This window comes from Coccinella septempunctata, chromosome 4 (assembly GCF_907165205.1).
Source record: "Coccinella septempunctata chromosome 4, icCocSept1.1, whole genome shotgun sequence".
NCBI classification, from domain to species: domain Eukaryota; kingdom Metazoa; phylum Arthropoda; class Insecta; order Coleoptera; family Coccinellidae; genus Coccinella; species Coccinella septempunctata.
In genome coordinates, this window is record NC_058192.1 from 35,919,233 (window position 1) to 35,934,139 (window position 14,907).

A 14,907-nucleotide genomic window follows, 5' to 3' on the forward strand; every position below is an offset into this window, starting at 1 on the left:
GTAACGAGAAATCAGGGCAACTTAATAACGGCGCAGTAACTAAATATTCCTTTATAATTTTAAAGGCATGATCGCATTCTGAACTCCAAACGAATTTCGCGTTCTTCCGTAAAAGTTGACTCAAAGGAAAAACAGTACTCGAAAAATTCGGTATAAAACGTCGGTACCACGAAGCCATCCCAAGAAATGATCTTATTTCTTTCACAGTTTTTGGTACAGAAATCTTCATAATAGCTGTAACCTTATCCGGATCAACTCGCAAACCGTGTTTGTCGACAATATAACCCAAATATCGTAATTCGGGTTTACAAAAATGACTCTTTTCTCGACTGATAGTCAACCCAGCATCACGAAGCCGTTGAAAAAGGATATTCAATATCTCTAAGTGTTTTTCGAAAGATTCCGTTACTATAATTATATCGTCTAAGTAAACGAAAACGAAAGGTTCTAAATCAGCTCCAATCACTTTGTCCATAAGGCGTTGCCAAACTGCAGGTGCGTTTTTTAGACCGAATGGCATTCTAACGAAATGAAAAAGTCCACGATTCGGAACTGTGAATGCTGTATATTCCTTACTTGAATCTTTCATGGGTATTTGCCAATATGCGGATTTAATATCCATAGATGATAAGTATTTAGCTCCTTTTAGACGATCTAAAATTCTCGAAATGTGAGGTAATGGATAAGCATCGCTTTTCGTTACATTATTTAATTTACGATAGTCTACGCAAAACCTATAACTCCCGTCTTTCTTTTTCACTAATATGATCGGTGATGACCACGAACTATTCGATTTCTCGACAATTCCTAACTCGAGCATTTTATTTAACTCCTCGTCAATATGCCGTTGTACTACAGGAGATACCGGGTAATAACGCTGTTTTATGGGAGGTGAATCTGTGTGAATTTCGAACTCCACTTGTTTAGTACAGCCTACTCTGTCTCCCATCTCAAAAAAATATTTCTCAATGAACTCTTCCAAGATCTTTTGTTGTGAATCACTCAAATCTGTTCTACAATGTAATGCACCAGTTTCTGTTTGCTTTAGATCAACTTCCGAACAAGAAAAATTCCAAACATCCTCGTTAAGATTCGGTATTATTCCCATCGCTCTCCAAAAATCTAAACCCAAAATAAATTTATTCCTCAAGGAAGGAACAACCAATACGTCAATTACTTTCACCTTGCTCATGAGCTGAATAGGAATTTGAATCATCCCGAGAATTGAACAAGTTTCGCCGTTTGCAACAGTAACTTCCGTGGAATCACATTTATTCACAACAATATTGAAATTACGAAGTCTCTCGTAAACATCTTCTCCAATGATGGTTCGCGAAGCCCCAGAGTCCAAAAGACCGAAAAATTGGAGACCAAAAATATTTACTTTCAAGTAAGGCCTCTGATCTTTATCTAAATGTGAAATTATGTAATCTAAAACTATTTTCTGCTTTTCTACGTCAACTTTATTTGTCTCGGTAGCACGGAGATGGGATTTCGATTTGCTACCCAAAATCGACTCCCTGTTTAGTTTCCCGAAACATTAGAACCTCTACAGTTTTGACAGGTATGAACAGTTACGTTTGGCTCCCCACACTTAAAACAATGCTTTCTCGGTGGTTTTCTACAATATTTAGATTTATGACCGCTCTGCTGACAGTTCCAACATTTTACAACATTGATTGAAGCACATCTCTCATCTCGCGAACTACATGGAACACTCGAACTTACATTGACATAAGCCAAATCGGGTTCTAAATCACCTCTTTTACGCAAGGGTTTACTGAAATTTTCGATATTTTGCTTTTTTATCTCCAATTTCGTGCATAACTCTACAAGATGATCGATTGAATCAACGTCGACTAAACCGAGATGAAGTTGATAATATGGATTAAGATTTTTCATGATTATTTTCAACTGAGTTGATTCCGGAACAATACAAGTTAGTCTGGAGAAGAAAATTTTCATGTTAGCAACAAAAATTCCTATATTCTCGTCATCGCCCTGTGTACGTCTCTTAATTTCTTCAAATAAACGATCGTCATAATCTGGCGGCTGAAATTGCTTCTTCAGTCCGAGAGCCAATTCATCCCAACTATTAAATCGAGAGCAATTCGCGCTAAACCACTTTTCGGCGGTACCATTAAACAAATCGAAAGCCGACTGAAACAACTCATCTTTATCTACATGTCTAGCCTGTCGAAATCTTTCGACTTTCTCCAAAAAAGAAGCAACTGAACATTTCCTATCATCCCCTGAAAATTTCAAGTTCCATTTATAAACTGGAACAGATTTAACAGATGTATTTGCGGTCTTAACCGGTAAAATAGATTTCCGTCTCGAAGTTCCGGGGGTAGCAGTAACATCGGCGCCACTCTCAGCCGAATCATCGTCGGTCAGTTCCAAATTCAAAAGACTCGAATCCAAAACGCTGACTTCCCGATTTTGAATGATACGAAGACGATTCTTCAATTTAGGCATCAACGTCAAACTTTTGCTTAGAAGTTTACTACGGGTTTTACGTGTATTATCATCCTCATAGGGTATTCTATCAACACGCTTTACGATATGAGCAATCTTAGAAATAATTTTCCTATAAGGTCCACTATTAACATCATCAGAGAAATTATCTATCAAACTCTGTATCTCATCAATTTTAACTTCAACTATTTTAAATTCATCATCGGATTTCAAAGCATACGAAGGATATGTAAGTTTTTGTCCCGATTTTTCTAGTTTTAAAACATTTCTTAAACAAGTTCGCATTTCCCCGACCGTACCGACATCCTCAAACCCCCTTATGCTCAATTCATATACAAGCTCGTCTTTGGCTAAACGATTACATTCGAAATTCAATTCCATATTGAAAGAAATGAATCTCTAAAAGTATGAAAATATGCTATTTTATATTTAAGAACAATAACAATTCGAATGAAAAAGATCGACAGCAATTTATTTCCGACTAAAGGTGAAATTCTCCGAAATAATTTAAAAATCTGTTGAATTCTACGAAGAATTATTCAGCAAAAGTATTCAATTATATCCAAGTTAAGTATGAAAACCGCAAGATAAACAACGAGATCTACATAAGAAACACCAACATATGCTAGTTTTTATACGAGCCGACAAGGTAAATGAAAGAATTTCCAACACGCAACATCTCCTGAAAATCCAGAACTATGATCAATACAGAAATGATGACAATTTTAGTGGAAACAACATCGATCAAACAAAACACTCAAAATCAAGAGCAAATCAGAAAGTTGTGGCCAGAAAGGGAGGGCCCCACGTTGGGCGCCAATTAATTATGTTACGTATAGATTTTGATTTACGGATAATTTTATCGGAAACAGTAACACAAATTAAATTGGCTGTGCTCGCGACTTAGCTCTGAGTGGAGAAGGGGGTGGGTTTCTTGAAAAATAGAGGGCGCCAGTTAGTTTTAAAATTTACTTTCGAATTGGTTACTTTCACTTAAGATCAAAACTAACAAAATAGAAAAAGCTGTTCAATGAAAGTCTTTTTTTTCTTCCTAAATTAGATCTTTGGTATTTATTCAAAAGTTTATGATTGAAATAATATTTATCAAGAAACGAATCTCATAATCAAGTTAAACCATTAGTTATTATTAGTCAACCTGGCAATTTCAGCTGAGGAGATGAAGGCCGGCTTTCATTTACAGGTATTGAGTACAATGAATGAAAATAATCAGGTGAAATTATTTCAAGGTGATAAAAATCCAATATTCGCTACTTGAATTGAAAATAATGAATTTGATAGATTTTACTAATAGGTGGTCCAGTTCTTAATATATCAATTATAAGTGTTCTTGAAATTTGGTAACTGTAATTTAAGAAAAAAACGTCTGGAGAGAATGAAAAGAAATTTGTACTCATCCAGTGTCAATTCTTGCCCTGGAGAGGCCTCAAGGTCAATTCCAAGGGGTGATCTCCCAAACGAAGTCAAGGGTTGTTCAAATTCTTGAAGTCACTGGATTTTCGAAGATGTTGAAAAATGGTTGTTGTTCGTGTCCTTGTTTTCCGTTAATTGCTCTCGTTGCATATACCAAACGCCCAAATGTTGAAGGTCTATATTAATAAAAGCCTAAAATCGAGTCAGTTGTTGAACGATCTTGGATATAATCGATAACTTTCATAACGTTACCTAAGATGGTGGTCGGCTTTCTAGAATGTTCTTCAGTTAATGAATATCTATCCCGTATGAAACGGAAATTCTGTTTGATTCCCAAAAAATCCAAATTAAATCAACAGAATTCAATGAATTCAACAATTCAAAATATCCGAAAGAATCGTGTGATTATAATTTCACAAACTTGAATGTCAAATTTCAAACACTTGTTTCAGAAGAAGACGTGAATACAATTGAAAATTCTCGAACTCATATGGCGCACGGAAGTGAGGACTTGAGGACAACTTTTTTTGTTAGATTGAAGATGTTTTATTAATTGCCTAGTTTCGAAGCCTACAGGGGCGTTCAATTACCGCCTGGAATTCATGATATTTAACGTTACAATATTCGAACAAATTCATCATAATTTGATGAAATATTCGACAGAGTCATCTTATTTGATGAAATATTCAACTTAACCTCTAATACATATTTTTAAGCATCTAAATTCATCAACATATTTATTGTGAAGAATTCAACTTCACGAAATATGTAGCAAAAAGAAATAATCTATTATTTCTTTCGCAAAGCATCTAACATCTTAATTGTAAAGATTCAACTTCACGAAATATATAGCGAAAAGAAATCATCTATTATTTCTTTCGAAGTGCATCTAACATCTCAATTGTGAAGATTAAACTTTACGAAATATGTAGCAAAAAGAAATCATCTATTATTTCTTTCGTAGAGCATCTAACATCTTAATTGTGAAGATTCAACTTCACGAAATATTTAGCGAAAAGAAATCATCTGTTATTTCTTTCGCAGAGCATCTAACATCTTAATTGCTTTTACATAAAGTAAAAGTTGTAACTCACCTTGTGGTTTAATCAAAGCAAAGTGAACAAACACCTGTACTCTCACCGTTTTCTTTTGTTTATTTTTAGGCACAGTGGAACGTGCACTGGGCCACTTTAACCTGTTGGAGTTATCGTGTTATTTAGGAAATTCTTACTACACACAAGGGGCATAAGTAATAACACAATAACCTCTTAATCTTCTTTATTAGCTCCAAGCTAGCATTTCTAAACTTCTAAGGTGTATTCGTAGAGCATCTAATACTAGCGAATACTACAGCAGAATAGACCGAGCTCCACAACCTCTATATCTGGTTGATTTCATCCATAGAATCGATCTTAACCATCGATCGGGAGTTTTACTTTAAAACAATACGCTCTCTAAGTCCCCCATGATCATCTGTACACATTGAACTAAAGAAGTTAGTTCAATGTCTGTACATGAAGGTTGTATTGCTGGTTGTCGTCCATTGGTATTCAAGCGGAGCTTACTTCTAAAAATATGTTAGGGGCACCTGTCGTTTTTCGTTATGATTCGCCATAATTGACTGCTTTTTGCTCCGCCTTGCTTCGTTCAATTGCTTGTAAATTTCTCGGGTTTTTTCCTTATGTTTCTCATTATAATTATTCATGATTTGCTCATTGATATCAATATCAAGAGGATCTGCGTCTTTGGATAAAATTTCTTTCGAAAAATCACGGTATTGGAAAATAGGCTCATTGGTTCATACATTTTTACAGTATTCAATACAATTGATGAATTAAACGGTATGCTCAATTAGGCCCGGATCTACGATTTTTTCTGACCGGGGCAAAAATTCATGATGGCGCACACCCCCCTCTAAGGTTCTTAGGAAACATATCATTGCATATTCGTCATCGCGATTTCAACCCGAGTTATTTTTTTCACTAATTCGAGGTCGTTGATTACGAATATGCAATTAGATTTCTCCTAAAATGAGTACTTTAGGAAAAAAATCACTCTTATTTTTTTCCCATTGTTCCATTAAAAGTTATATTTTTCCCAAAGTACTCATCTTAGGAAAAATCTAATTGCTCATTCGTAATCTTCGACCACGAATTAGTAGAAAAAATGACTCGGGTTGAAATCGTTTGAAAAATAAAAAAGTTTGTTTTCACAAGAATGTCGTTTGCAACCCTAGCTCACCTATCGTTTTTAAGCGCGCTTTACAAACGAAATTATTCCGAACGAAAATTAATTTTTTCAGCGACATATATCGACCCGGGTCATTTTACTTATTAATTCGAGGTTATAGATCACGAATATGCAATTTGATTTTTTGTAGGATCAGTATTTTGAGAAATAAATCATTTTTAGTGCAGAATTTCGAAGAAATTGGTCAACTTTGAGGAGGTGTAGCAGCCAGAAAAAAAGCACTAGTCATATGCTGATTCTTTTGTGATAGATTGGTTCTTTGCGAATAGAAAAAACCACACTTCATTCATCTACCGCTAACAGATCAGATTTTATATAATTTTTCCGCGAATGTCCAAAATTTCCGATTTTCCATCAACCATTACTTGAAAACTTAATTTTAAAAAAATATCTGTTTGCATATTCGTGTTCTGCGCACTCGTATTAGTGTACAGTACGAATTTGGTTTCGATCGGAGACCAAAAATATTTTTCAAAAAATTCATACAGTATGGAAAATTTGAAAAAAAAATTCGATCTCTGCCATTTCCACCAATATTGGTGTATTTACTAAAACGAGGGCGTAGATTACGAATATGCGAACAGAATTTTGCTGAAAGGATTAGTTTTTAAGTAATGGTCCATAAAAAATCCGAAATCTTAGTTCCAGATGAAATGGGGATGAGTCGGGAATTCCCCAGGCAAAGAAATTACTGGCTCTATGCTTGCGACACATTGTAGACATATCCTATCTTTTAACCTATTTCACTCAAGTGTGGCGATCATTCCTAGAGATGACTGAATAATACATATACTGTTAATTGATTCCTCATTGATTTTGAAGATTTTTGGCATAGTGATAGTTTATCATGTTTCCATTCTACAGTTTCGATTTCAGCACTAGGAAATTAATATTTTCCGAGAAACTAAAAAAAAAAATTTTAACCTCTGGTTGATTTTGGCGCCCCCTTAAGCAAGCGGCCCGCTTGTCCCCCCCTAGATCCGGGCCTGTGCTCAATTTTTGCTTTCTTTTTCAAACATGAGGTTTGGTTTGGTAATTTCAGGAAAATCTCTAATAAATTTCCTGTAGTAACCAATTAAATATAAAATTCCTTTTATTTCTTATTTATTTGTACATGGTAGGGGATACTTTTGAATATCTATAATTTTGTCGGGGTTTGATTTGACTCCCTCCGGAGTGACTATGGGCCTGTTCCGATATTGCTGGTTTTACTGGCCAGCAATCGAATAACAATAGAACTCGAACGACTGGGCCAATAGGCATCGTCTCTGAAATACTGACAGTACTGTTCAGGAATATCGGAACAGACGGTATGTATACTACTTCTCTCTTTAAGAATTCGGATACATCTGAAACTTTTTTCTTACACTATATTCGCCAAATTGTGACTCGTAGGTAATTGTGACACTTCTAAATAAAATTTTCTGCTCATTACCGTTATTACTAGATTAATAAAATCCTGGATTTATTTAGTTTTTGCTAGTTTATATTTTTGTCCAAATAAATTAGCTTATTTTCAAAGAATGATTGGTGTTAATGAAACTCAATGTCACAGATACCCCTTATCACTCGATCAATATCTACTGTAGAAACGCCTCTTTAGTGCAATTTTCTTGCCTTTGTGAAAGTGTGTCACAATTATAATCCGCATTTACACCTTTTTAGTGCAAATGTGACAGCATAAACTTTTTTGTGCAAAAGTCAAGAGCGAGTTTAAAATTTCAAAACTTGCAACTTTGACTTTTCTGACTGTTAGAACATACTCTAGTGATGCTTAAAATCAACACGTAACTCTTTGAATGGTGTAGTTTTCAACAATAATTAATTAATCTACTATGTCTATGTCTAAAGACATAAAAAAGAACAGACTTATAATTTCTTGGGGCTAATTGCGGCTGTGTGCCCTCCTGTGACTGCAGAGACCCAACCGTGACCTACAGATCCTTCCACACTCCGGGCATGGATAGTCTCCAACCAGATCTGGCCGCCGCTGAATTCTTCTCGAGTCTCCATTATAACTGTGCATAGATCTCCACTGTGACCTGTCTAACGCTAATGATTGGCATTAATTGATTTTAGGGATTGATGTATGTATCCTTAAAACGCTTATATTGGCCTCCTGGTTTCCGGGCTCCCTCTGACAATTCGCCATACAGAGCTATTTTGGGGAGTCTTATGTCTTGCATCCTCAGAATGTGGCCGCTCCATCTGAGTCGGGCCCTCGTTACTTGAGTCTCAATGGTTGTACAACTCGCGCGTTGCAAGACTTCTACATTCGAAACTTTGTGGAACCATCTGATGTGCATTATCTGTCTTAGATGACGTTGTTGAAAAGATAATTATATCGTCGAGACAGACCAACCAATTTTCTAAGGCTTCAAAAACATCCATAGTGCGTTAAAAAGTTGAAGGAGCATTTTTCAAGACAAGTGCCATTCCCAAAAATTCATAATGTCCATTTTCTACATTAAATGCCGTTTTCGGTATGTCTTCAGGATCCATTTCAATTTGATGAAATCCGCTAGCCAAATCAAGCGTCGTAATAAAAATTGCAGCCATCGCAAACAACAAGCCATACTGTATTGAGAACGATCCTTCGGCTCCAACACTGAATTGAACGCACGAAGCCGCCTCCAGTGGACAACCACTGTAGCGCCGCGCCGCCTGTTTTGTAGCGGCTACAAACGCTGGTTTCGCGTGAGCGTGTAGCCGGTCGAATACGCTTCCAGTGGACACCCGGGCTAAGGGTCGCTCAACACAGTCAGCCGCATATGACTTTATTAATGTTGTATATAAATGTTTGGATAAAGGCCTCCATGCGGCAGGTCTGTTCTTTGACTTATCGCGAGCTTTCGATTGTTTGACAATACCATTTATTTCGGATAAGTTATATAATCTCGACTTCAGGGGCAACTTCCTGGAGTGGATACGAAGTTATCTGTCGAACAGAATAATAAGTGTGAGAGTGGCAGAATCCTGCTCGAGTGAGTTTGAAACAAATTTGTGTGCGCAAGGCTCCGTGCTGGGGCCTTTGATTTTCATTATTTTCATCAATGATTTGCCCGAATATTTAAAAGCTGCTATCGTAATAATTCAATAGCGATTTCAGCGCCCTGCCCTGCGGAATTATCGAAAAAATGTGAAATCATGATGAACTGTTTTGTGTACTGGTGCAACACCTCCTAGAAGAGAAGGCCTCAGGGCTTCCGCGTGACGTAAGCATCAGGAGTGCATCTCACACAACGGAGCTTGTGTGATCGGTGCAGATTTCTCGATTGTTTCACATTATAACTGAATGAAAACGTGACTTTATTATGGTTTTCGGTTTTATGAGGATGCCAGTCATCATCTGACGGATCATTTATTTTCTAAGGTTTTCAATTTTCTCTTATTGGAAATTTTAACATGACGGTCATTAGTCTTTCCGCAGTAATTTTTCAAAAGCGTATTTGTAGTGCATTTTATAATTATATTGACAATTATTTCAGCGGAATGAGTTTCACAATATTGGTTTTCAGTTAAAATTTCATATTGACTTATATATTTCGAAATGAATTGAATGACACATGCTCGCTTATTATGAATTTTAAGGAATGTTTCCTCATATTCATGAATTATTTTATTGAAAATTATATATGAATATAAAACTATTTGCACCACGATATCTTGGGGATAAAGCAATCGTCCTCTGCTTAAATTTGTTATGAGATGATAATTATCTTCAACAATAAGTTCATCATCGATAATCAATATTCCCTTACATCTGTCACATTGAAGTTTTCTGAGAACAATATAACAGCAATACCCGGCTAGATAAGTTATCACAGGCATGTCATCCCTAACATTATCTATATCGCTGTTTTCGACAATGACATTTGGGTTGAATTCAGTGAAATCTTGGTTCTCGTCAAGGAAATCAATATCATCATGAAATGTTTTTATATCAATATTTCCGAATGCCTGTGACTTTAAAGTGAGAAGTGATTGAACCCTAAGCCTTTTTTCTACCTCATATAATTGTCGTATGGAAATATGGTATTGTCCTCCGGCGAGTTGGCGATATTTACCGAATCTGTTTTCCAATTCATCAGTTTGAAATTTTCCCAATAGAACGTATTTCATTTTCAGTTCAGTAAAGCAGTATTTCAATATTTCCGTCATTCCATATAATGTATGGCTAAGAGCAGTATGTGTCTGTGCTGTTAATTTTGTTCGAAAATTTCGATAAATTGGTCCAACCAATTTATCATTTCATTTAAAAATATAAATTTAGGATCCGCCTGAAAATTATTACCGAAAACTGGCTCTTGATAGATGTCATTCAAACGTTTTCCTTTGAAAGGAGTTTTAACGTTGACAATCTTCCACCACTTAATGAAAATGTCAAGGAAATCGGCGGTATCTTTTGCGTGATCAATTTTAGACCCAATTGATAACAAGGCTTCTACAACGAAAGAATTGAAAATTTTTAAAGCCAATGAAACATTTTGTCTTTCTATATTCGAGGGAAAAAGTGATTTTAGGTTTAAAGAGTAGCCAAATTTCAATAATTTATTATTCTCTAACTGGTGGAGCTTCCTCAAACATTCGAACGAAACAATTTTTTCAACGCCTGTTTTGAAATCCGGGTAAAACAATTTCATTTCCGGTTTAGAATTCAACCAATTATTCCTAATGCATTTTAGCAAGTGTACCGAATCAAAAAGATAAAAAAGAGGTCTTGTTTTATCAGAAGGATGGCAATATACTATAGAGAGCTGTTTGTTATCCGCGAAGTTACTCATAGCTCTACTGTTGACTGCATTATTATCACTGATAACACAAAAAACTCTATAACCGATTTCTTCTAGTTTAATTATAATAGACCTTATCAATTCGAAAATCATAATGTGATCTACTTTAGATGTTGGACAAATATGAACAACTTCTTTGAAGCTCGATGTTATGCTAGTTATCATGAACACGAAGGCAGAATTAGCTAAATTAATATTATTGAATGCAGTTCCAACTATATTTCCGGCTTTATAATCCAAATACGGTTTGATGTGAATTTCATCCATCAATAAAAGAACGAAACGTTCATGGTCCTCCAATAATTTAAACACTTTTTTCGCGTAAGTTAGGGTAACTTTTTTTTCTTCAGGTGTTGGATCAGTTGACAGTGTACTGCAAACAGATTTTATAGTATTAACATGGGGTAATATGAGAACTCCAAAATTTCTCAAAAATTTATAAGCATGTGGACTTATAGTGACCAGTACAGAAGCTAAAATCATTGTACTTTTCGAATACCTATACCGTTCCTTGGAAATTGTATGCAATTTCAGTTGTTCCGAAACAAAATTCAAAGACTTCAAATGCGAATCATCTTCCGAATCCACTGATGATCTATGAGATATAAAAGATTCAATTAAATTCGACGTATGCTTCAGAATACCATCTTTCTGATTCTCTGTCGAGTTCTCTGTACTCTCGGATGATATATCTTGATCTATTCGGCTTAGTAAAATATCTAATTCATTAATATCATTTGATTTAAAGGGAGTTACTTTAGATTCATCATTATATAGAAAAACTTTAATCTCCTCCCCTAATAAAAACGTTTGTACTTTCAAATTTGAATCAACTAAAACAGAATATGTAATAACAGGCCCTGGTGAATATTTCAGTCTAAATAACAGAACTTTTTCTTCATCAACTATTTTATTCCATAAATTAGGCAGCTTGAAATTATTCAAAACATTGAGGAACGTTTTAAAATCTTCATATGAATGCAACTTCTTATTAATTTCCCATTCTTTTCTACTTTCCGCTATAGCTTTTTCGAAATTCTCTTGTTCAAAATGTTCTAATTTTTCGTCACGACTTACCCTTACCTTGATATCTTTCGATAAATACTTAGGACAGTTTGGAAACAGAGTAGGAACAGCATCTCTTCTTAACCTAGGGATTTTCAGAGGTACTGTTACTGTATGGCCAGTTCTAGAATCCTTGGCTGAAGTGGATTTGATGAAATTATCGTCTCCAAAATGTTTCTCACAAACTCTGCTGAAAACGGATGGTTCAAAATTTTGCCTAGGAATGGCGGAAATCCACTTTTTAAGTAAACACGTATCCGATGGGAACTTAAAAACGTGCACTTTCGGCCCGTTTCGATAATTTCCCCTACACCCCGGAACACAACACATATTGGGCATTTTTTTCTCACTGAGTACTGAAAAGTACTAACAAATATGTATCACAAAAGCACTAAAATACAATAAGAATTATTCACGCTATCACGCTGGTTTAGTAACAGGTTGAATGACGCAAAACAAACATAAACAAGCAGGCACGCGCCGACGCACCGCGCCGACGCACCAGACACGCTTTCAATAGAGTGCACTTCGAGTGGTGACGTCACAGCTTTTCTCAACAGAGCGCTCTGGCCTTCTCTTCTAGGAGGTGTTGACTGGTGCCGTACTAATGGCTGATGGTTAATGTTGGAAAGACTGAATGTTTGTGTTTAAGGATTGGCTATTGTAGGGCAGACGAGAGGCTACAGTTTTTTCACCTAGATGAAAGAGTCACTTCTGATACTGACGTTAAGTTTTTGGGGGTTTATGTTGACCATAACTTGACTTGGGCCAAGCATATTGATACATTTTGCAGTAAATTGAGCAAATCATATTTTGCAATCAATAGAGTTAAGAGCTGCTTCCCAATATCGACTCTGCTAGACATTTATCATAGTCTAGCATACACACATATTAATTATAATATCATTCTATGAGGCTGTTCTAGTGAGATCCAGAGAGTTTTTGTCCAGTCAGAAGAGAATTCTAAAATTAATATTTCATCTGAAACCAAGGGACTCTTGTAAACCTATATTTCTTGAGCACAAAATTCTCACAGTTCCTTGTATTTACTTGTATAGGTGCTTAATGAACGCAAAACAGAATGTCCACAAAATCAATAAGCTCTCTAGCCATCATGACGATAACACCAGACATGGCGAAATGCTATGTATTCCGAAGCACAGAACATCAAAATACCAGTCATCTCCTGTATATCAGGGAATTAAGTTTTATCATCACCTCCCTAACAGATTCAAGGACTTGACTGGCACCCAATTCAAAAAAGCCATACAAATTTTCCTTTTGTTGAAATGTTATTATACTGTATCTGATTTTCTGATCGATCGCGATATGTAAAATTTATGTGACCTTTTATAAGTTATGTGATCTCTCATTATTTACTTGTAATTTGTCTACATTGTGTATTCTGTTTGTTATATACCTTTGTTTGTTCTGGATTTTTTTTAATGTAATTTCATATTGAGCAATATTTCATTGTATTTTTATTATGACTTGTCCTATTTAGCAGAGCTAGCCTAGAGGATCAATAAATATATTCTCATATTCTATTCTCACACAAGAGACCGCATAGGTCGCTGTGGTAGGTTTGGTGGATTCGACGGACGCGTCCAACAAACTGTAACTGTAGTTTAGTATTTAGATTCGTTATTGCTCTGGCTATGAATTTCAACAAGTGCACAAAAGCTGCAGCTCCTGATTTCATGTCTGCGCTTTGGTAATTGTTGTCATACCACAATATTGTTGTGGTTACGGAATCGGAATTGATTAAATATTGAAATATTTCAAAGATTTTGGAAATAATGAACTCATTTGTAAATGTACTGTCATTTTATTCTGTTTCTACCCTCCGCATTGATAAAAATTTCAATGTCTATATGTTCAAAAATACCGCGTAGAGATATTTCACATAATATAAGATGCTACTGCATGATTGTTTATAAAGTTTTAAAATGTAATCTTTTTATGGATTCTTGAATTCTGTGCTCGAAAATTTTTGATTCATTATGTGACTATTTTTTCATACATAATTTTATTTTTTCTTCAGTGAACAGGGTGTACTAGAGGAAATCAGAGATAAAACATCAGAGGAAGATAGAAAATGGCTGCCAAGGTGAGTTTAAAAATCTCCGAATATTTCGCTCATAATAGGGACTAGAACTTGAATTGGACAGTTTTATAAGGTGGTAATGTGATATCGATAGATAGAGCCGAATCAGGACAACGAAACTGATCATTTATGATCTCATCAACAGGTAATATCTGAAAATTTCAAAGTAATTCCCACGTGCTAGTGTTTTCTGGAATGAATGAATTAGCTAATATTTCAAACATTTTTTTTTAATCATAAGTAAATGACGTATTGTGTATCGTTTAGTCTGTATTGTTTCGCTATGTGACTGTCAGTTATAGAATCTTCACCATCAACGACAACTGGTGTCCGTATAGGTATAGAGGATGATGACGCCACCTGTTGAAGAGAAAATGCACCTGTTAGCTAGCTATAAGTAACATTTTTCTTCGTGATATTCGCTGACATCTGTTTTTTCAGTGTTGTCAGTATCTGTTTGGGAATGCCATCTCTCTCTTTCTCTCCTTTTTTGTTATTGTCCGTTTTTGAAAATTCGATCGATTGTTTTCCTTCAACATTGAATTCTTATCCTCCATTTCATTTATTAGGCGCTTCATTTTCTTTATATTCATTCAGAAGATCTTTTAAGTTATTCACTTCTGCTAGTAATATTTGGTTTCGATAACTCAGTTAATGTTTTCTTTCTTTAGTCGAGTATATACTGACTCGTTAGATTTCAACTCTACTTCAGCTTCCGGGATCCTGTCGAAACTGTACCCAGGATAATCAACATCGTAGCATTTCACGTACAATCCATCCATA

At 35.5% G+C, this 14,907-nt stretch overlaps 1 protein-coding gene across 3 annotated transcripts in view; it reads left to right on the plus strand.

Moving 5' to 3' along the window:
* Positions 1–14,907, plus strand: part of LOC123312449 (PHD finger protein 20) — a 134,891-nt gene that overhangs the window by 28,445 nt on the left and 91,539 nt on the right. For 2 of the 3 annotated variants that reach the window (XM_044896893.1, XM_044896891.1), the window contains exon 3: positions 14,062–14,127. The exons of the other annotated variant lie outside the window; for it this stretch is intronic. In XM_044896893.1, coding sequence (XP_044752828.1) covers positions 14,062–14,127 — 66 coding nt within the window. The remainder of the gene's footprint in view (positions 1–14,061; positions 14,128–14,907) is intronic. 3 annotated transcript variants of the gene reach the window in all.